The 25,119-nt window shown below is 41.3% G+C and overlaps 1 protein-coding gene across 1 annotated transcript in view; it reads right to left on the bottom strand.

Moving 5' to 3' along the window:
• Nucleotides 1-739: 739 nt before the first annotated feature.
• Nucleotides 740-25,119, bottom strand: part of LOC143275004 (protein phosphatase 1F-like) — a 38,600-nt gene continuing 14,220 nt past the window's right edge. The window contains exons 2-7 of the mRNA XM_076579059.1: nucleotides 20,584-20,717; nucleotides 18,601-18,803; nucleotides 15,794-15,982; nucleotides 14,544-14,687; nucleotides 13,324-13,420; nucleotides 740-8,759 (exon numbers count right to left, since the gene is read on the bottom strand). Coding sequence (XP_076435174.1) covers nucleotides 7,564-8,759; nucleotides 13,324-13,420; nucleotides 14,544-14,687; nucleotides 15,794-15,982; nucleotides 18,601-18,803; nucleotides 20,584-20,717 — 1,963 coding nt within the window. The 3' untranslated portion in view covers nucleotides 740-7,563. The remainder of the gene's footprint in view (nucleotides 8,760-13,323; nucleotides 13,421-14,543; nucleotides 14,688-15,793; nucleotides 15,983-18,600; nucleotides 18,804-20,583; nucleotides 20,718-25,119) is intronic.

The raw sequence follows: 25,119 nt of genomic DNA, 5'->3' as shown, positions 1-25,119 counted from the left end.
ATAGATATATTACCTCTTGGCATGTAGACATGTGCACATGCATGTCATTTCATCACCTATGCATGTAGACATATATGCACATGAACATACATGATCTCTTTGCATGTAGACACTTATGCACATACACAAATATTACCTCTTTGCATGTAAAAACATGTGCACATACACACACATTACCTCTTTGCATGTAAAAACATGCACATACATACACATTACCTCTTTGCATGTAAAAACGTGCACATACACACATATGACCTCTTTGCATGTAAAATCATGTGCACATACACACATATTACCTCTCTGCATGTGAACACATGCACATACAGATTACATCTCCACATATGCGCATGTGCATACAAATTACTTATCTGCATAAAGACATGCACATACATATTACCCCACTGCATGCAGATGTGTGCATAAACACACACGTTAACTTGAAAGGTGTACCTTCAACATGCACATCAATAAAAGGCATGATTAAAAATAACACAGAGAAGTCTTTCACAGGCACAAGTGTGCATATCATGTACAAAGAAAGAACAGATATTCCGGATTTGGAAAAAAAAAAAAAAAAAATTATGCTGAGTATTGTAAAATGTACACATAATATCAACCATCTTTTTTTCGTTTTAATCACATGAACATAACTTGCTATACATGTATCTGTCATGTGATCAAGTAACAGGATGGGTAGCAGTAATGAAAGAAGAACCTGGAGAGGTGGGGGGGGAAGAAAAAGACAAATAGAGAAGGGAGGTAAATCCAATGATGGAGAACGAGGGGTACAACTTGGGATGTTGATGAAAGAACGCTAACGTATTTTCAGTTCACATAATGTTTGCAATGGTTGGTGATGAAAGAATGCCAGCGTATTTTCGGTTCACATAATGTTTGCAATGGGTGGTGATGAAAGAATGCTATCGTATTTTCGGTTCACATGTTTGCAATGGGTGGTGATGAAAGAATGTTAACGTATTTTCGGTTCACATGTTTGCAATGGGTGGTGATGAAAGAATGTTAACGTATTTTCAGTTCACATGTTTGCAATGGGTGGTGATGAAAGAATGCTAACGTATTTTCGGTTCACATAATGTTTGCAATGGGTGGTGATGAAAGAATGTTAACGTATTTTCGGTTCACATAATGTTTGCAATGGGTGGTGATGAAAGAATGTTAACGTATTTTCGGTTCACATGTTTGCAATGGGTGGTGATGAAAGAATGTTAACTTATTTTCGGTTCACACGTTTGCAATGGGTGGCAATGAAAGAATGCTAACGTATTTTCGGTTCACATAATGTTTGCAATGGGTGGTGATGAAAGAATGTTAACGTATTTTCGGTTCACATGTTTGCAATGGGTGGTGATGAAAGAATGTTAACGTATTTTCGGTTCACATGTTTGCAATGGGTGGTGATGAAAGAATGCCAATGTATTTTCGGTTCATGCCATGATGGCAATCATTACACACAGAATGTTGACCAGCGCTCGCCCTCGTGTCCAGTGGAGGAAAACTGTACCCGGGAGTTGCTGCCAGTAGCTGTCACCGTCTCAAAAAGGAAGCTGCCAGAGCCTGTCTCTAATCTATTATCACATTTCAATAAACTCAAGGGAAATCAGACATGCCAGAAAACAAACAAACAAACAAACAAAAAACAAGAGAGGCAAGGCCTTCAAGACTCACTTGTGATACACTTTTTAAAAAAAATCCAAGCTTTTTATGTATTGAGTATAATTTCAAAATATAATGTTTAAGATGAGAAAGATCAGTTTAAAGCAAATTAAGTCCCCTAGCATTAATTACAGAGTAACTTCCCTTCTTTACTATCTGCACCAAAACGTTTTCAAATAAATAAAACTTCCATGCTTAGCAAAAGAAGTTCCTGTTTGAACAAAAAATGATAATAATGACTGCTCTTGTTGTTGGGTCAGAATATCAGATCAAAGTGCCAAGTTTAGAGAATACAAAAAATATAAATATAACAGTAAATGCAGTTTGCATATAATTAGGCTTCATTTCTTTTTTTTTTTGTTGTGCCCATCCCAGAGGTGCAATATTGTTTTAAACAAGATGACTGGAAAGAACTGAATTTTTCCTATTTTTATGCCTAATTTGGTGTCAACTGACAAAGTATTTGCAGAGAAAATGTCAATGTTAAAGTTTACCACGGACACACACACACACACACACACACAGACAACCGAACACCAGGTTAAAACATAGACTCACTTTGTTTACACAAGTGAGTCAAAAACCAACAACAAAAAGACAACACCCAAAACATCTCACCCCCACTCCCCCTGTCCACGAAATATACACACATATACAAAGAAAGGGAAAATAAAACATACCACACTCGCACACAAAATGTGAACAAACCACCCATTGAACAAAAAAAACACAACAAAACCCCCCCCAAAAAAAACAAAAAAAGCTTCACTGTTTGAGAACTTATCATTTTGTCATGGAGTTGAATACTGATCAGGGTTGGATTGCTTGTGCTTTCTTTGCAGCACTAAGCTTGCTCAGTGTAAAGAATGGTCCCATGTCTGTGGATTTAGCATAGAGCAAGTACTGTTCTTAACGTTAAACAAACTTTGCGCTGCTAAGACTGCCAATGCAATCCAGCCCAGATCAACAGCCAGACAAACATCACTGACTTTGCAATGTGCAGAAGTTGGCTGAGAACTTTCAGGGACAGCAACACAAAAGACAAAATGGCACATCGATAACAACAAAACCGCACAAGATCCACCAACATGTCAACAACAGTGTGGTAAAACATCTGTCCTCTGTACTGTTACATACAAGACATTCAACAAAACTCATATCCAAGACATTCAACAACAAAAACGGTCACTGAGACTTGTATTCAACTCCACCAGGGCTGGAAATACCCACGCATCCCATTATCTGAAACAACTAAACCTTCTGGTGGACTAATTGGAAATGTCTTTAATTGTTCATTGGGTAACCAGCGTTTGACTGTGTCAGTGAAAGAGCGGTCTGATTCAGTGCAGATTGATCACACTTCCATCCACCCCTTTTATCTGAGAAAAGGTGTGTTCTATGAATAAAACCAAGGTAACGACACATTTGACTGAAACTTCTCAATGGGAATATTCATTTCTTCTTACTGTAAGTAACGAAAACAATATTACATCCTCTTGGGGGAGGGGGGGGGGAGCAGAAATTTTGGGGGAATGATGGATTTTTGTTCCTACAAAACTAAAAAATGTCTGTGAAATTCTATCACTGCAGCTACACACCAAAACTGATCAACACACACAGTGGAAGTGATACCAGAGGCCCCAATGTCAACAGAATGTCAGATACAAAGGAAACAAAAACATGACCCAAAACAACAACTCAGCTCTGCTTCATGAGCCACAGCAAGTCATCCTAATATTTACATTTAATGACAAGGTGACTGGAAACTGAACTAACAGACTTGCTGTTCACACATTTTAACTGTTAACTCCATCAGACTTGAAACTAGGCCAACAGAGTACAAACCTACCAGCTATGACTTGCACACGGTCAGCATATGACGTCAAATTGCCGTTTACAGTTTCAGTTTACATGCTTTAACTGTCGACTCTATCAGACTTAAAACTAGGCGCCTACAGAATAAACCTACTGGCAACTCTGGCAAGCTTTTAGCTGCAATGGATACCTTGTAGTACACTACTTTAGAACTTCTTTCAGTATATTTTGCAGTTTATTCCATAACCAAGATGACAAACTATAACCTGGTGATGAACCGCAAGTCAGAGTGAAACTATTAATAGCATATTGCAAACTACAGTTCAGCATACCAACACAATATAAAACACACCTCATTTTTCTCTATGGTGACAAAAATCTCTCAAAACAATTAATTTGTCCTGGAACTCAAAAAGCTTGAGTTTAACAAAACACAAATCTTGACACTGTTGTAGTACTGACAGTCAAACACGCTACCAGTCAACAAAAAGTACATGGATGTATCTATCTATCTATATATAGAGAGACAGACAGATAGATATAGATATCTATAAGTACCAGGTGTACATATAAAGCAAAGGGTGTATGCATGTATATATATATATATATATATCAAACAATGACCTTGAAAATATACAGCTAAAAAGAATGTACCCTGTATCACATATAAAAATATGTATATATATTAAGTAACGGATATATATATATATATATATATATATATATCCATATTTCAAAGAATAACTTATACACTGCTAAAAAGAATGTACCCTGTATCCTTAAGAGTGCGCATGTGCATGAAGTCTGCACAGTAGACCTGTGCACAGTTCATCTCTGCAGAACAGTGTGAACTTGAACTTTGTTTTCCGGCCGTTGCCTAACAAGCAGGGACATCTAGCCAGGGAACAGGACACTGTGCACACACACACTGAGCTTTGTTTTCGGCCGTTGCCTAACAAGCAGGGACATCTAGCCAGGAAACAGGACACTGTGCACACACACACTGAGCTTTGTTTTCGGCCGTTGCCTAACAAGCAGGGACATCTAGCCAAGGAACAGGACAATGTGCACACACACACTGAGCTTTGTTTGTTTGTTTTTGCTGTCCCATGATCAGCACCATTTCAGTGGCATTACTCCCACACAGCTCATTCCCAGGTTCGTCTGTTGCAGTCCCAGCATCAGCAGTCCACATGGAACTATTCATGTTTGGTCACCTGTAGGCCACACACCAGAGGAGACCCTGCACTGCTGCCGAGTCACTTCGGTGGTGTTGATTAGCAAACTACGCTGTTACATGTGGACTAAATGGCAACAACTAAAATCCCTTAAACTGAACAGACAAAAAGTAAAGCCTAACATAGTAACAATCATCAAACCATTGATGTTTTGTACTTTTATAAAAACCCTATGGAGGACTCTCAGGGCCCTGACAGTGAGTGGGGTTTATGCAAAGGTCAGGCATCTGATCCATTAAACAATTTTTTTTATTGTGAATTTTGGGTGTAGCATATATGGATCAGCCTGCACCCTTTGTCACCTCCTTGAAAATGTAACTGATCTCCAATATATCCATGACAGTTCCTTCTTTGTTTGCTTTAAAAAAGGTATTATATATGACCTTTATAAGAACCATGACAAAAAAACAAAACAAAATTAAGGCAAAGCTACTGGTGGGTATACCAGAAATGAACAGTGTCATAATATAACTAAACAGAGAAAACTAAAATGACTAGGGTCAGAACACAGGTCAATAAAGATGGATGCACTGAAAGGACGAGTGCGGTGTAGGGGGATGAGAAAACTTGACAGAAGAACAGGTGTTCTGAAACGCTACTGAACTCCTCATTTTTTTGCACAGAAAATGCGCCAGGACAACAATCGCCTTCCTCCAAAGACTGAACAGATCATCGCATAACCTCAAAGGTTCACAGGGCAGTAACTCACAAGATTGTGCAAACCCTAGCTTTCTGCCTGACACTCACAAGATTGTGCAAACCCTAGCTTTCTGCCTGACACTCACAAGATTGTGCAAACCCTAGCTATCTGCCTGACACTCACAAAAAAGACTGCAAAACCTTACTTTCTGTTTGACACTCACAAGAAACCTCTGAAGAAAGGACTTCTCGTTTCATCAAGTCTTGCACACATTTCTTTCAAGTCTGGCCTGAAGACCTACCTTTTTCCTAAACAGCCCCTCTGTCCCCCACCCACTCCCTCCCCTCTGTCCACAGGTTCTCAAGCCTTCTGTCTACATGTATTTACAAATTCTGTTTACTCCTTTGATGTGATGGCTGTGAGTGAAAACACTTTGGTTTATGTCTGCACAAGATTCTGTGCTATACAAATACATTATGTACTATCATTATTATTACAACCAACCTCCCACCAGGACAGACATCCTCTCGAACGATTCAACCTTCACCAACTTACGAACCCAAGCCCTGGACAACTTTCCCTTAAGGGCGTTTCGCCAATGGGTCGTTAAGCTCACCTCTACGAACTATGACTTCTCAACAAAGGTGAGTGGTGCAACTTTCAACAGCAGGAGCTACCATCAGTGCTCAATCAAGGCAAAGCAACACATAGTAATGAAACAGAAAGCTGTGCCAAAAACCAGAAAGAAAACAAAACCAGACACACACTTGACATTCCAATTAGCGATCTGAATCTAACAAACCTGTGATTTCTGCTTCATCTCTGTTAGTTTCTAGTCTCCTCTTCTCTCTTATTCTCTAATTCTTGTAAGCAGAAGTCTTTCTGAATGATTAAAGAAAAGATTAGACACACAGCAGACATGATTACAAATCTTTTGCATTAAAAACAACCAACCAACCAACCCCCAACCCCCAAAAAAACCAAACAAATCAGTATCTGAAGTTGTGACAAACAATAAAAAAACTTTTTGTCTGTTCCTTTTTCTGTCTTCTCTCTCTTTCGCTCCCCCTCTCTTTTTTTGTTATTTTTGTTTTATTAAATCCTTGTTTTTCTCTCCCCCACCCTCTCTCTCCCAAAATACTGAAGACACCTGGACAATTTCTCTTGACAAACAAACTGCAGACCCAATCATTCATCTTTTAGAAACAAAACAGATTACAAATAATAAATACATCATCATAATACCTTATAAAGAAGTGAGAGTGACCAGTCATTCTGACTGATCCACCCAGTGGAAGACCAACCCATTCCTGTACATCAGACTAGTAAGTGCACAAAGTAAACACTGAAGGAAACAACATAATTTCCATGAAATAGTACAGGCAGAACAATGATGTCCAGAGACGTGTACCATCTTACCTGTGTTCAATACATAACCATGCGTGTTAAATGTATGACCATGGTACATGTGAAATTTATAACCATACTCTTCATTGATACTATACTGATATGATTGTGTGCTTTTGTTTAAAACTAAAGGATGTGTGTCTGTACACATACATGACATCACTGTTTGTGTATGTGTGTGTGTGTATACATATGTGACATCACATGTGTGTGTGTGTTCACACACGACGTCACTGTGTGTGTGTGTGTGTGTGTACACATACATGATGTCACTCAGTGTGTTTGTGTGTGTGCACATGCAAGGCCACTGTGACATTGCTCAGATGGTCAGAGAAGGCAGACAATGACTGCGTGTAGAGTGCATGGTAGCAGGGAAATAAAATAACAGAGTGCATGGTAGGAGGGGGGAAATAACAGACACCAGTGATTCCTTGAGGTCTGCCCTGTTCTACTCACTTTCAAGTAAAAGTGTGTTCTGTTTGGAAAACAAAGCCCAAGCCATTTCTCCTCTCAAATCATTATTAAAAGAGAACATCAGTTTTGATATCATTCAAGCTCCACCATCATCAAAACAAAACAAAAAAACAACAACAAAAAGACAAAAACAATAAAAAGAAATCCCATAAACAACAACAAACATAATAAATTAAAGTTAATTAATATCATCATCAGAGACTACAGCCAACAAAAAAACACAAAGTAGACATGAGATAGATTTGTGGTACATGGAGCCACAAGTTAAAGGGTCTGCTGATTACAGGGAAGGGAGTGGGCAAGTGTGACACACAGCTACTTCAAGTTGAAGGGCCGAGGTTTTCCCTTGCCCCGGGCGGGCTCTGGAAGCAGGGAGGAAGGCAGAGGCAGGCGTGAGGTAGACACCGGCGTCATGGAGGTGGTGCTGTTGAGCAGGTTGCTGGGTGGGCGGCTGGGGATGCGGGGCAGGGCGTTGTGCAGGCGGGCAGACATGCCCCGCACCGACAGCATGTCTCCCCCACTGCTGTTGGGGTTGGTGTTCTCGTCCACGGGGTCTGCCATCTGCTGCAGAATCTCTGCCAGGGACGTGTGCTTGGCCAGGGTCTCCACGCTACGAGAGGGGCCGAAGGAGGCCAGAGACATGTCACCATCGCCCACGCTCTGGTCTGCCGACACAGACTCCAGCGCCAAAGAGGAGTCTGGAGAGTCTGGCCGGGTGAGGAGCCGGCCCCGTCGACGTTTCTGCTTGGACCTGCGCTTGGTGGACCCCCGTTTGGAGGAGCTGCCTTTGGAGAGGGACCTGTTCCTGTAGGCCTGTTCCTCCTTCTGGAGGATGTCCAGGGTGAGGACGGCATTGTCCCGACTCACGCCTGGTTCACGGCCGGCCTTGCCTTCCTGTAAAGGAACTAACTGCTGCCTGTAGAGCCCCGTCCTCATGGACCGCAGGCTGGGAAAGAAGAAGCCTGTTTGTCTCTCCAGCTTGTGGGGGAAGTCGCTGACGATCTGTCGCCCCGGGCTATACAAAGAGCCCCCCCCTGTCCCCACCCCCACTTCCCCCCGACCTTCCACCACTGCTCCGCTGCTGACAGTCAGGACGGAGCTTCCTGTCGACCCTGAGGTGGTGGAGGCCCCACAATCCTTCTGGCTTCCTGCTGACACGTCCGATGACCCGCACTCGTTGCCGTGCCCCCCGCCATTCTCATGCACAAACTGCAGCCCCTCTAGCGGCACGCCCACAGGGGGTGCCACATCCTCACGCAGGAAGACCACGACGCAGGAGATGTTGTCAGTGGACCTCATCTCCTTGGCGCGGGTGACAAGGTGTCGGGCGACAGCGTGGTGGTGGCCGGGGTGCTGTGCAAGGAAGGAGTGGACTAGGAAGGGGACATCAGCGGGGTCCATCACGTCCCAGATCCCGTCACAGGCCAGCACCACGTAATCCTCCGCCCCAGTCACCTTGAAGTTGGTCACATCCGCATCGCTGCACAGGTAGGGCTTCTCGTTCAGGTCACCTGCAGAACACACCCTCTCCACATTATCAGGACAATCAGTCACTACAACACACATCACATTATTGGGACAATCAGTCACTACAACACACAACACACAACATCACATTATTGGGACAATCAGTCACTACAACACACAACACACAACATCACATTATCAGGACAGTCACGACAACACACAACATCTTCACATCATCAGGACAATCAGTCACTACAACACACAACATCACATTATCAGGACAGTCACTACAACACACAACCTCTTCACATTATCAGGATAATCAGTCACTACGACACACAACACACAACATCACGTTATCAGGACAGTCACTACAACACACAACATCTTCACATCATCAGGACAATCAGTCACTACAACACACAACATCACATTATCAGGACAGTCACTACAACACACAACATCACATTATCAGGACAATCAGTCATACAACACACAACATCACATTATCAGGACAATCAGTCATACAACACACAACATCTTCACATTATCAGGACAATCAGTCATACAACACACAACATCACATTATCAGGACAGTCACTACAACACACAACATCTTCACATTATCAGGACAATCAGTCACTACAACACACAACATCACATTATCAGGACAGTCACTACAACACACAACATCTTCACATTATCAGGACAATCAGTCACTACAACACACAACACACAACATCACGTTATCAGGACAGTCACTACAACACACAACATCTTCACATTATCAGGACAATCAGTCACTACAACACACAACACACAACATCACATTATCAGGACAGTCACTACAACACACAACACACAACATCACGTTATCAGGACAGTCACTACAACACACAACATCTTCACATTATCAGGACAATCAGTCACTACAACACACAACACACAACATCATGTTATCAGGACAGTCACTACAACACACAACATCACATTATCAGGACAGTCACTACAACACACAACATCACATTATCAGGACAGTCACTACAACACACAGCATCACATTATCAGGACAATCAGTCACTACAACACACAACATCACGTTATCAGGACAGTCAGTCACTACAACACACAACATCTTCACATTATCAGGACAATCAGTCATACAACACACAACATCACATTATCAGGACAGTCACTACAACACACAACACTACATTATCAGGACAGTCACTACAACACACAACATCACATTATCAGGACAATCAGTCACTACAACACACAACATCACATTATCAGGACAGTCACTACAACACACAACATCACATTATCAGGACAGTCACTACAACACACAACATCTTCACATTATCAGGACAATCAGTCACTACAACACACAACATCACATTATCAGGACAGTCACTACAACACACAACCTCTTCACATTATCAGGATAATCAGTCACTACGACACACAACATCTTCACGTTTTCATAACAATCAGTCACTGCAACACACATGCACTCCAGGTTATCAGGACAATCTGGTCAACACAGCAATGAATAACTGCGCTCATTTGTATATGCCTTCCTGTAATGTGTTATGAGCAATATAAATAAAATCTTATGGGACATGCCTGACATTGACCCTTTCGTATATTTTTCATAAGACAATGAAAGAAAACAAAAAAAACCCCACTAACCTGAACATATATACATAAATATGTATAATAAACAATACCATCTATAACAACAGACTTACAAAAACCAAATCAACTTCTCCAAGTTCTGCCAACAAGCTACAACTGCACAGCTGGCTTTGTTTTGCTTCTTTCTATCGCTGTGCGACTGATGTTGAACAGAAAATGCCACAGCACCAGCACAAAATTACCTGACAGTTCTGAATGTGTCCAGCAAAAAACTGGCCTTCATTTTCAACTCATGCTGCTTATAGCCCAACCGACAATACAAAGCCGTATCAGGGATGAATATATGTCACTGCTGGTCCTGCTGACCATGAAAAAGAAAACCCACCTTTAAAAAAAAAAAAAAAACCACAAGTACAATCACATTCAATGATTCATGCACATACACCCATGACATATCTATGATGTTGGCCATTCCACCAATTTGTCAACACAGGATTGAAAAAACAACAACAAACTAACCTGAACATAAACATGATTATGCAAAACAAAACAAAACTAATGATAACAGACGTACAAAACCAAAAATTGTCAACTAACACCTCACATGTCCTGGACGCGAAAAAGATTAAAACACAATAAGAGTGCACAATTATCAAGTCCAGAGTACCCCTGAAAATGGAGTATGGCTGCCTACAATGCGGGGTAAAAAATGGTCATATACATAAAAGCCCACTCGTGTACATACGAGTAAACGTGGGAGTTGCAGCCCAAGAATTAAGAAGAAGAAGGATCAAGTCCAGAAAAAAGATTTAAAATATTTTAAGCTTTTGAGAAAAAGTGCAGGTGACTGGACCAGTACAGCAGAAAACCAGAAGGGAAGCGATGACAGAAAGAAAAGGGAAAAAAGCCAAAGAGAAACAGAAAAGGGGAGATAATTTTCTAACACAAAATGTCCAGGCGGGGGTGCACTATTTGTACTAAAAAAAAAAGCCCCTGGTATTGTCGTTCACTTACTTGTGGCCTGACTGGCTATTAGGAGGTAACTGTTTCAGTAGTTTGTTAAAAACCTGTGGATAATTTGATCGTTGTGAAAACTTCCATCTCCACTCTTTTCTCGGTTATTTCCCTTGCTGATTATTTTTCATGTGATATACAAGTGCTTTTGTTGCACACACACACACACACACACACACACACACACACACTCACGCACACACACACACACACACACTCACGCACACACACACACACAAAAACATAATAAAAAAACAAAAATCCTTAACAGAGCCAAGCACACTAACACTTTGACCATTACTGCCAGACAGAGTGACAGTGAAAGGAGCCCAGAGTACAGACTGAATTTCAAACTGAAAATGAATCCAAAATTAATGCTGACATTATTGTCACAAAGCCATTGCACTAAACAAAAGAAGAAGAAGAAAAAACGACATCAAAACGGATTCTGCTTTTAATCGGCCTGTTTAAATTCCCCATGCAAATTCTGAAAGCAGCTGCTTTTACAAAAGAACATCTTTCGACAAAACTGAAAATCAACCAAGTTTTTTAAGTCACAAAGACTGACTGAAAATACTGCTATACTGTACACTACTTTTCTTCGTTCACATTTGCAGCTGGCAACTCACACAATCACTCATATCTATGAAGGGGCTTTTGCATGTAAGACTGTTTTTACCCCACCATTGACTTGACTGCCATACCTGTAGAATTTATAGTCACAGTGATGTCACGGATGACATCAAAAGAAGGGAAATAACTCTGGAAGGCTGAAAATGAACACATCTGATCTAGAGTGGTTTGTCTCCAGACCACTTCCTGAGTTTGTGGTCGACTGATCTGGATTTTAATTAATGACCTGAAACACCACTTTTACGTTTCCCCCCCCCCAGCATTCAAGGAGTTAGGGCAGCTATATTTCATTTTCTGGTGCGTACATGTTAGTTATGTTCATGTTTCTGTAACCCACAAAATGCTTACATTGACTATGGGCTCTTCAGCATGTGTGTGTGTGTGTGTGTGTATGTGTGTGTGTGTGAACATCTGCATGAGTACTCATGTAAGGGCATTAACCCCTTGAATGCTTTCAGGTCAGGTTTTCAGTCACCATTCTGGATTTGGACTTCTTTCTCATAGGACTGCATTATTTTTTCAGTAAAATCCAATTCACTATTTAAGGATTACAAAAAAAAAAAAAAAAGTACTGATTTCACTTCAAATCAGTGTCACAGTATCTCGTTTTACCAATCTTCAGCAGTCAAACAGTTAAGGCACCGGCAGATGTGGACACACTGACCTGAGCAGTCTGAAAAATTCTTTTCCACCCTTACCCAACCAGGTGCTGATACATGGATCAACCTCTGGACCCTAAGATTGGAAGCCCAGAGTTTCAGTTTCAGTTTATCAAGGAGGCGTTACTGTGCTGGGACAAATACATTTTCATCACACCTCATCCTCTAGGCAGATGCCTGACCAGAAGCAGAACCCAACGCCTAGTCAGGCCTGGAGTCCATGCATATATTTGTGTAGCTATCAGAGTGGATTTCCTTTGAAGAATTTTGCTACAGGACAACGCTTATGTTGCCCTGGGTTCTTTTTCAAAGTGCCAAGTGTGTGCTGCACACGGGACCTCAGTTTATCATCTCATCACAATCGCCAGACACTCTATTTGATTTTCCATTAAAACTTGGGAGAGAGGATTCGAACCAAGACCCTCACAAACAATGTGTTAGCATTTTAGCCATTCTGCCACCTTCCACCTTAACTCTAACCCTAACTTATAAGGCTATTACTCCGTCAACGTGAATTAATGATGCCATTCAGACTCGGATTGATGATAAAAATAGTATATACCCACCTCAAAGACACAGAGACAGACATCAGACAACAAAACATACTGTCTCCAGACTTTAACAGTCAGAACTGCATGAAACAATGTCCAAATCAGCACACCTATAGCTCTGGACACAGAGATGTTGCCCCGGACTCGCCACACCCCGGCACAGTTGACCACAAATCCTCCCAGCTGCTCAATACGCCTCTGCTCATCCTTGGAATAAAAAGACAAAGAAATAAAGAAAACATCTTAAAAACACTCACATAATGATGTGAACGAATTTGTAAAACAAAGTAAAACATGATTTTCTATTTTCATGTTTTTTAGTTGACAGTAGTCTTGTAAACTTAACTGTGACAAGGTTTTATACTTGCAAAAAAAAAAAATCTTTTTTTCTTTTTTGTTAAGCATGTTCGAGTTGCAGGGAACAGTCAGGAAGACAGACGGACAGGCGGACAGGCAGACACAGAAATCATACAAGTTTTTAATCACACAGAATGTAATAAAAACCTTTCACAAGCCTTTAAAACACTGAAGACCAAAATTTTTAAACTGTCTTGTCTGGAGCCCATTTGAAACGCAAGGTATTCTGAGTGCTGACTTAGGCCCGGCCCCTTGCATTAATCATCGTCTAATACATGAATGAGAACTGCAATTTTGTCAGGGAAAAATCCTTTCAGGATCATTTTTATATATTATTTTTTCTTTCTTTTTTTAATTTTTTTTCAAAGATTGTATTTTATTTTTAACTGTGAACTCAGGTGGAACATATAGCAGCTGTGCTTTTTCACAGACAGAAACAATGTAACATTTTCCATCAGTGATATAGACCTCAACCCAAAGCCTCAATTTATTCCGCCAAGAGAAGAACCGAGATATGTTATCTACTGCTGCCTGCCCACAGGGCGGCCATATTTGTGTGTCTGCCTTCGAACTGCGGCCTCATCCCCAGAGTCTATATCTTTCACAAAGGAATTCCATGAACACAGAGAGTCAGAATTAAAAACTTTTACAAATCTGAATTATAGAGGATAACTAAAAAAAAAAAAAAAAGAAAAAAAAGAAGGAAAAAAAAGTTTTTTTTAATCAAGAGCCTAAAAAAGGCACTTTTTTTTTTTTTTTTTAAACAAATTCTTCTGTAAGAAGCCTGGTAGAGACCTTTATGAATCTATAAATCTGGATGACTTAAAAATTTAAAATTTTGAAAAATCATAACAAATCAAGGACTTAAAAAAAGGTATGCCTTTTTTTCTTCTTTCTTTTCTTTTTTTTTTTTTTTTTAACATTTTACAAACTCTTCTGTCCTAAGCCAGGTAGATGGGACAGGTGTGCTGACCTCTCTGTCAGGTTTGTGGGGGTCCATGAGGGTGACGGCTCGTCCCTCCCTGACCAGCATCACCTGGGAGTCCCCTAGCCAGGTGACATAGCAGGTGTCCCCTCGCAGCAACATGCTCACCCCCGTCGTGCCGCACCCCAGCTTCTGGTGACAGGTAGGATCATAATAATAATAATATTAATGGATGGGCGCAATAGCCTAGTGGTTCAAGCGTTGGACTTTCAATCTGGAGGTCCCGAGTTCGAATCACGGTAACAGTGCCGGGTGGGTAAAGGGTGGAGATTTTTCCAATCTCCCAGGTCAACATATGGGCAGACTGCCTTGTGCCTGAACCCCCTTCATGAGTATATGCAAGCAGAAGATCAAATATGCATGTTAAAGATCCTGCAATCCATGTCAGCGTTCTGTGGGTTATAGAAACGAGAATATACCCAGCATGCACACCCCCGAAAACAGAGTATGGCTGCCAACAAGGCAGGGGTAAACAACGGTCATACATGTGAAAGCTCACTCGTGTATTTACAAGTGAATGTGGGAGTTGCAGCCCACGAATGAAGATGAAGAATACTATGAATGGTAATAATGAACAAGTGTTCAATGCTTTTTCTCAAGCAAGATTGTCTATTGTCACTGGGAATGTTGATTATTTTAAATAATTGAACACTTGGAGCTTTTTCTCCAGTATAGTATCAAAAGTCACTGGGAATATTGATGATTTTTAGTAATGAACACTTTTTCAGTGCATTTTCTCAATAGTCATTTGGCACTGATGATTTTGAATAATGAACACTTTTTCTGAACTTTTTCTCAAGCAGAGCATCTATAGTCACTGGGCATTCATGATTTTGAATGGTGAATACTTTCTCAGTGCCTATTCTCAAACGGAGTAACAATAATGACTGGAAAGGCTGATGATTTCAAACGATTAATATTTTTTCTGTGCCTTTCTCAAGTAGAGTATCTACAGTCACTGGGAGGGTTGATGATTTTGAATAATGAACACTCAGTCAGGGATTTTTCTCAAGTCAAGTATAGAGTATCTATATTCACTAATAATGTTGACATTTTGGAATTTTCACATTCATGATTACCTAGTTGTTTTTTCCTGTTAAATCAAGGACTTCCTTCACTTCAGTTTAGTTACTCAAGGAGCTCTTTCCAGCTCTCAACATATCACACAATCTAACATGTTTATGCAAGTGCTATAAACCAGGATGCAAACTTTTGTAAGCGCACTCAGCCATTATTACCATCTCGTCCGCTTTGCGTAAGAACTGTCGGTCCGTGGTGCTGTAGGCCCGCTTCAGGGCCAGCTCAGGGTTGCTATGGAAACTGGGGTCACGCAACAGGTTGACGTGCAGTTGGCTGGCAGCAAACATGGCTGCCTCGGCCCCGCCATGGCCGTCAAACACGGCGTAGTAGGACAGCCTGGGCCTGTCCTGTCGATAGTACACTGACCAGGATGAAGAACGCATCAAATCATGCTGTGTTACAGCCCACTGAACACCCCTCAGTTCTTAAAACCAGCGCAAGAGAATGCAAAATAATGTGAAATGGTCAAATAAAACAGCCTTAGAAAGACCCAAAATCATCCATGTTTTGACAGGTCCACATAAAATTTAAAAAAAAAAAAAAATGCAAACAATGTAAAAATACCAATTCACCCAGACATTTTAGTTCAAATCTAGTTAAAAATAATCTGAGTTCCTTCAGGAACAGAAAAAGAATGTTGGGGAAGGGGGTTAGGGGGGGCATCCCAGAGATCAAGAACAAGAAACCGCTGCATACTGCACACAGGAAGTCAGTTTATCGTCTCATTCAAATTACCAGCATCCAGACCACCACTCAAGGTCTTGTGCAGGGGGAGAAAATTCTGGTGAATGTGGGATTCAATCCTGTACCTTGAAGTTCTCTCACTTTCTTGGGGAATGCATTGCCACCAGTTCACCACCCCACTTACCCTTTTCACTCCTGGTAACTGTATAGCCAGGACACCACAACTCACTGTCAACTATCTTAGTATCTAGTTTTCACCCATAGTAACTGCATACTTTGGATACTGCAACTCACTGATAACTATCTAGTTTTACCCATAATAACTGCATACCAAGGATACTACAACTCACTGATAACTATCTAGTTTTACCCATAATAACTGCATACCAAGGATACTACAACTCACTGATAACTATCTAGTTTTACCTATAATAACTGCATACCAAGGATACTACAACTCACTGATAACTATCTAGTTTTACCCATAATAACTGCATACCAAGGATACTACAACTCACTGATAACTATCTAGTTTTACCCATAATAACTGCATACCAAGGATACTGCAACTCACTGATAACTATCTAGTTTTACCCATAATAACTGCATACCAAGGATACTACAACTCACTGATAACTATCTAGTTTTACCTATAATAACTGCATACCAAGGATACCACAACTAACAAAAAATCTAGTTTTCACCCCCAAGGTGACTGCATACCAGAATTAACAAATAACAAGAATAGTCATTTGAATGAGCTCACATGTGTGGCATGCATTTAGCACACATAAAAGAACCCACAGCAACAAAAGAGTTGTTCATATCAAAATTTTGTTGAGAGAGAGAGAGAGAGAGAGTGCGTGTGTGTGTTCATTTGTGCCTGTGTGAATGCATGCATTATGTGTGCATGCATGTGCATGGGAGTCTTAAGTCTGACTATAAGCCATAGCACTTGGTCTCTGACCAAGGCCAGACACTATATAAGTATCCATACCATAGCCGGACTACTCTGACTATACATACTGAGGATACCACAATCAACCTGATTATTCTGACTGTACATACTCAAGATACATCCACTAACAACATACCGGGATATATATGTGTGTAGTTTCCACCCAGGGAACCAATACTCAGCTTATATCACAGATTGACGTAAGTTTACAACTGGGCCAACAGCAAAATGAGAGCTGTATTATCAATGGTTTCTCCATTGCAATGGGAAATCATTTACAGCTTAGTTTTTTGTGAAGGCCTATGACTCAGTCTAGGAGGCAAAACTGCACTGGCTCTTAGTGCTGCAGCCTTGGGGGCTAGTTGGCCTTTGGGAACCATCCCAACACTGACTGTCCTAAAACCCTCTTGGCTGAGAGAGTGGGGATGTAAACTTGGGCAAGACACTCTCCACTGTAATCAAATTCTAGCCTGGACAGTTGGAACAGCAGTTGCCTCCTCTGCTGTTCTGGTGGTCACAGTGGGACACGACTGACTATCATACCTGCAGCTGAAACAGGGTGTTGAGGTCCGGCTATCATACCTGCAGCTGAAACAGGGTGTTGAGGTCTGACTATCATACCTGCAGCTGAAACAGGGTGTTGAGGTCTGACTATCATACCTGCAGCTGAAACAGGGTGTTGAGGTCTGGCTATCATACCTGCAGCTGAAACAGGGTGTTGAGGTCTGGCTATCATACCTGCAGCTGAAACAGGGTGTTGAGGTCTGGCTATCATACCTGCAGCTGAAACAGGGTGTTGAGGTCTGGCTATCATACCTGCAGCTGAAACAGGGTGTTGAGGTCTGGCTATCATACCTGCAGCTGAAACAGGGTGTTGAGGTCCGGCTATCATACCTGCAGCTGAAACAGGGTGTTGAGGTCTGGCTATCATACCTGCAGCTGAAACAGGGTGTTGAGGTCTGGCTATCATACCTGCAGCTAAGACAGGATGTTGAGGTCTGGCTATCATACCTGCAGCTGAAACAGGGTGTTGAGGTCCAGCTATCATACCTGCAGCTGAAACAGGGTGTTGAGGTCCGGCTATCATACCTGCAGCTGAAACAGGGTGTTGAGGTCTGGCTATCATACCTGCAGCTGAAACAGGGTGTTGAGGTCCGGCTATCATACCCGCAGCTGAAACAGGGTGTTGAGGTCTGGCTATCATACCTGCAGCTGAAACAGGGTGTTGAGGTCTGGCTATCATACCTGCAGCTAAGACAGGATGTTGAGGTCTGGCTATCATACCTGCAGCTGAAACAGGGTGTTGAGGTCCAGCTATCATACCTGCAGCTGAAACAGGGTGTTGAGGTCCGGCAGAATGACGTGGCGATCCTCCATCCTGCGACGCGTGTTCTTGATGGCGTGCACCGACACCGGGAACAGTGGTGGGGGCGGCCGCACAAAGGCAGGGAGTTGCTGGTTCCATTCTGTGCACACCCTGTACACGTGGATCTGGATCTCACGCTGCAGACGTCTGATCTCTATGCCTGGACACACATGGACACAGTGTGTGATGTCAGGTCTGTGCGAGTGTGTGATGTCAGGTCTGTGTGACACATGGATAGTGTGTGATGTCAGGTCTGTGTGACACATGGACAGTGTGTGATGTCAGGTCTGTGTGACACATGGACAGTGTGTGATGTCAGGTCTGTGTGACACATGGACAGTGTGTGATGTCAGGTCTGTGAGACACATGGACAGTGTGTGATGTCAGGTCTGTGAGACACATGGACAGTGTGTGATGTCAGGTCTGTGTGACACATGGACAGTGTGTGATGTCAGGTCTGTGAGACACATGGACAGTGTGTGATGTCAGGTCTGTGTGACACATGGACAGTGTGTGATGTCAGGTCTGTGAGACACATCTACACAGTGTGTGATGTCAGGTCTGTGAGACACATGGACACAATGTGTGATGTCAGGTCTGTGAGACACATGGACACAATGTGTGATGTCAGGTCTGTGAGACACATGGACACAGTGTGTGATGTCAGGTCTGTGAGACACATGGACACAATGTGTGATGTCAGGTCTGTGAGACACATGGACACAGTGTGTGATGTCAGGTCTGTGACACATGGACAGTGTGTGATGTCAGGTCTGTGAAACACATGGACACAATGTGTGATGTCAGGTCTGTGTGACACATGGACAGTGTGTGATGTCAGGTCTGTGAGACACATGGACACAATGTGTGATGTCAGATCTGTGAAACACATGGACACAATGTGTGATGTCAGGTCTGTGTGACACATGGACACAATGTGTGATGTCAGGTTAGCAGCTGTGTGATGTCAGATCTGTGCAACACATGGACACAATGTGTGATGTCAGGTCTGTGTGACACATGGACAGTGTGTGATGTCAGGTCTGTGTGACACATGGACAGTGTGTGATGTCAGGTCTGTGAAACACATGGACACAGTGTGTGATGTCAGGTCTGTGTGACACATGGACAGTGTGTGATGTCAGGTCTGTGACACATGGACAGTGTGTGATGTCAGGTCTGTGTGGCACATGGACACAGTGTGTGATGTCAGGTCTGTGAGACACATGGACAGTGTGTGATGTCAGGTCTGTGAGACACATGGACAGTGTGTGATGTCAGGTCTGTGTGACACATGTACACAATGTGTGATGTCAGGTCTGTGAGACACATGGACACAGTGTGTGATGTCAGGTCCGTGTGACACATGTACACAGTGTGTGATGTCAGATCTGTGTGACACATGGAAACAGTGTGTGATGTCAGGTCTGTGCGACACATGTGTGTTGTGTTACTCTGCTGTGCTGTGCTGTGTGTGTGTGTGTGTGTGTGTGTGTGTGTTGTGTGGTATGTGTGTGTGTGTGTGTGTGTGTGTGTGTGTGTGTGTGTGTGTGTATGTTGTGTGGTATGTGTGTGTGTGTGTGTGTGTGTGTGTGTGTGTGTGTATGTGTGTGTGTGGCATGTGTGTGGGGGTAGGGGCTGGGGGGCTCTGTCATATCCCAGTGAGGTGACTGCCCTTCTCTGACAGGTGTATTCATCATCAGCAGTCAAGCGGCTACATTTCTTTTCCTTCTTTCTTTTCATTCTTAGTTTTCTTTCTTCTTTTTTTTGTTTTGTTTCTTTCATTTCCACCCTGTCCTCCATCCCTTCCATCCACCCCGCCCTCCAATCCCTTCCATCCATCCTCCCCTCCCTCCTCTAACTGCTTCCATCCACCCTTCCCTCCAATCCAATCCCTTCCACCCACCCCTGCCCTTCAACCCCCAAAGCAGGTGACATACGAGGGCCAGTGGCGGGGTGTGAGGACTCCTCCATGCTGAGGGTGGGGCTGTGGAAGAAGTTCTGCAGGTCATGGTGCACTGCCCGTAGGAAGGCCTCCCTCGCCACCTGTTCCGCCAGCCCATGGGGACACTCACTGAAATCATGACCGTTCAACTCAGTTCACCTCAGTTACAGTTCAGCTGCTCAAGGAGGCGTCACTGCATTCAGACAAAACCATATCTATCTATCTATCTATCTGTTTATCTCTCTCTCTCTCTCGATATATATATATATATATATATTCACCCATATCTGCTAAGCAGCTGCCTCAGACCAGCATTGTAACCCAATGCATTTAGTCAGGCCCTGAGGGGAAAAAATAAAACAAAATGAAGCAAAATGAGATACATAAACAAATAAATGGGTAAGCTGTTAAATTAATGTATAAATGAATACATTTGAATAATTAAAAAACAAACACCAGAAATGAGAATTAAAAAGAAAAGAAAAAAAAACAACAACCAAAAACAAATAAAATAAAGAAATGAAATAAAACAAAATGTAAAAAAAAAGAATAACACTTTTATCTCTACAAAAATGACAATATTAATAAATAAATAAATAAATAAACAAATAGATCATAAATAAACAAACAGATCATAATGGTGATACTATTATCAATGATGATGACTATGATCTTCATAACCATAATCATAAGAAGAAAAAGAATAACAATATATATATTGCTAATGAAAATTATATTTATAAATAATAATTATAACAATAATACTTCTGCTATGGTGAGTGTTCTTTCTTCTTTGCTGCTCCTCACATCTGGGAAAAACCTTCATCATATCCGTGCATCTGATTCTATTTCTGCTTTTCGCTCATCACTAAACACTCATCTTTTTAAAACCTATCTATAAGCACTCTCAGCCTCCTTGTTCTCCAACACCACCCATGTCAGCTCACTTTGGATGTATGAAGAGTGGAAAAGGGAGAGTGTATGTGTGTGGGGAGGGGGGCAGGGGTTATGAGAAAAGAGTGGTTATGAATGTTTTATGTAACTTGTAATATTTTTCTTTCATGTAAAGCGCACTGAGCTCTTTGAAAGAAAGGGCGCTACATATAAATGTACATTATTATTATTATTATTATTATGATAATAACAATGCAGACTGATACTTACACCTCCCAGCTTGTGGTGTTCATGATAAAAGTTCTACATATATATATATATATATGTGTGTGTGTGTGTGTGTGTGTGTGTGTGTGTGTGTGTGCAACCACAACCCCCACCCCCACATACACATGTATTCATACACACAGCAAAAGTTCAAGAAACAGAGTCAATACGATGGTGGGCAGAACACAAGAGATGAGTTTTGACAGACTTTTTAAACTGGACTGGTGAATCGGCATGAAGGAATATGAAACTCCACCACAAACAATGACTGCAGAAAGAAAAGATATAAAAGTAAAAACTGAAACATACAACCACAGGAAAGGACAGAAAACAAGGAACATACAAAAAAGAACAGTGTTTTTGTTCTTGTTTTTTTGTTTGGTTGGGTTTTTTTTTACTCACATAAACACACCAACAAGGAAGTTAATAGGAAACTTGATGAAGAAACAAAAGTACATTTTATACCCAGTGAAGGTGAAACAAACTTGGAGAGGGAGAAAATTATTATCATTATATTTCACTGATTTATTCATTATCACTCACTGAAACATGATACCATGGGCCATGATCATAAACAATGCAGAAACAAAGACTTCTTTTACACAATTAACAACAATGACTGGAAACAATAAAGAATTTTTTTTAAATCTCTGGCAAAGAAAACATTTATCTGCAGCTGATTTTAAAAGAAAAATATTAATGTCCATTCTTAACATGGTCTGAGTTAAAGTGTCTTTGAAACAAAACTCTTCAACTACATTGCAGATAATAATGGAATAATCAGCTTTGTTTAAAATGGTAACTCACTAACTGTGTCATTTTCGGTTCTTCTCATCATCCTCACTGATGGGCACAGCTCAAACCAGTGAGCTGTCGTCTTAACAGGTAAGTAACCTATTCCCTCTGTGTCTGTTTTCAAATATATTTGTGTTTCGTTATTTGTTGAAGATCCTTCTGTCGTGTTCCACTGTGTCTGAACTGCTGAGTGCAGTTTATCCTCACCATATTCTTTGATAGTTCATTTTATGCCAGAAAAACAACGTCTGGTGAGGAACTAATAAGTAGATGAGCACCATTTGGACTGGAGTTATTTTTTATATTTTTTTCTTTGGGCATTCTTCTTAGACCCTAGTTATTCTTCAAGCCAGGCTGTCTCCTTCACCCTTGGCTTTAGTTTATGTGTGCTGGCTGAAAAGATTTCTGAAATCTGGAGTGGAATTAGCTGGAGAGAACTGCTACAAAAAACACTCAGGAGGAGATTAGTTCAGCACTATCTAAAACCTGAATTATCACTGCTACAGCTGCACATTACTGCAGACACACCTCTACAATAACAAGTAATTAAAATATAAAGTAACAAACAGAACGGCAGGAAAAAAGAAAGCTTTGAAACAGACACAAAAGAGGAAAATGAACAAGTTCTGAAGTCCATCATGGTATGGTTTGAGGCAGAAGCCAGTCATTGGGTTCTCTTTTCAAGGAAAGGTTTTGTATTTCTCCGCCCTGTGCCATCAGGAACAACAAAACCTGATAGCCCTTCTCAGGGTGAAAAAAGCTGTCACTTTGTTCTGAAATCCACACTGTCATGTATGGAGTGCATACATGTGCGCACAGGATCGCTGAACACAGCACATTTGTTTTTCCAATCTTCTACGCATATTTTATTTCATTGTGTTTCAGAGTTTTTACACTTTACTTATCTATATTTTGTTTATTCACTTTATTTCATTTAATGTTAATGTTCTGTACAAACTAAGGGTACACTCTCGAGGCCTCACCAGTGCACTGGGTTACAGTGCATATATACATATCTATTATAATCATATATCCAGGAGAGAGAGAAAGAGATAGATAGATAGATAGATAGACAGATAGACAGACTGACAGAGGGATAGATAGACAGATAGATAGATGTATGGATAGACAGATAGATAGATAGATAGACAGACAGAAAGACAGACATTGATAGATAGATAGATAGATAGATATAGATAGACAGACTGACAGACAGACAGACAGACAGATACTTATAGACAGACAGATAGATAGATAGATGGATATGTCTCAAGATGAGGGATGACATAAGTCACTGGCTGACAAAACAGCGGCGGAAACTTGATGAATGTCAAGAAAGACAGAACTAAAGTGGTGTGCAGACATGTGCACGCCCCACGCAGTCATTCAAGTGCCAGGTGAACATCATGGGTTACATTCCTTTCCTTCCTGCACTGCTGCATCCTGATCTGCAGATAGCGGGCACACCGCAGGCCCTATGTCACTGTGGCAGACTGCAGGTTTTATTGGTATCTGTAGGTGAAACAGTGGTAGGTTGAACAACAAGGCAACAAAGTTGAATGTCAGTCTGTAACGTTTACACACTTTCTTTTCTGTTTCTTTGTTTGGTTTGTTATTTTTCATCAGGGGAGAAATGATGACGGTGATGCAAGTAATGTGCGTGCACACAAGCATGTAAATTTCAATACACACTTGTGTGAATGAGTGTGCAGGTGGGCGGTAGGCGGGTTGTGTTTGTATTCACATGCATGCTGGTGTCTGATCATTACAATTTACATATGCATGCATTTGATATAAAAAAACAACAACAAAAAACAACAACAAACAAGAGAGGCAAGGCCTTCAAGACTCACTTGTGATAAATTAAGTCCCCTAGCATTAATTACAGAGTAATTTCCCTTCTTTACTATCTGCACCAAAACGTTTGCAAAATAAATAAAAATTTCATGCTTAGCAAAAGAAATTCCTGTTTGAACAAAAAATGATAATAATGACTCCTCTTGTTGTTGTGTCAGAATAAGAGGTCAAAGTGCCAAGTTTAGAGAATACAAAAAATATAAATATAACAGTAAATGCAGTTTGCATATAATTAGGCTTCTTTAAAAAAAATTTTTTTTTTTAGCCCATCCCAGAGGTGCAATATTGTTTTAAACAAGATGACTGGAAAGAACTGAATTTTTCCTATTTTTATGCCAAATTTGGTGTCAACTGACAAAGTATTTGCAGAGAAAATGTCAGTGTTGAAGTTTACCACGGACACACAGACACACGGATACACACACACACACATACAACTGAACACCGGGTTAAAACACAGACTCACTTTGTTTACACAAGTGAGTCAAAAACGAAAGCAAGTTTAAGGATGCATACATGAAAACACATATATCAACGTGCCTGTCTGTGTCAGTGTATATCGTGTGTAGGCATAGAAACTTTTTCACATGTATAAAAATCTATTACAGGGGCAGGCCCATAATATAACCAACCCACTCTTTCAGCTCCCTCAACCACCAGCAGAGAAACAGGTAGCTGAAAGCAGCCATAGGATATCTGGGATATCACCTGCTGACCT

This window comes from Babylonia areolata, chromosome 29 (assembly GCF_041734735.1).
Source record: "Babylonia areolata isolate BAREFJ2019XMU chromosome 29, ASM4173473v1, whole genome shotgun sequence".
Lineage (NCBI taxonomy): Eukaryota > Metazoa > Mollusca > Gastropoda > Neogastropoda > Buccinidae > Babylonia > Babylonia areolata.
This window is presented reverse-complemented; position numbering and strand designations above follow the sequence as displayed.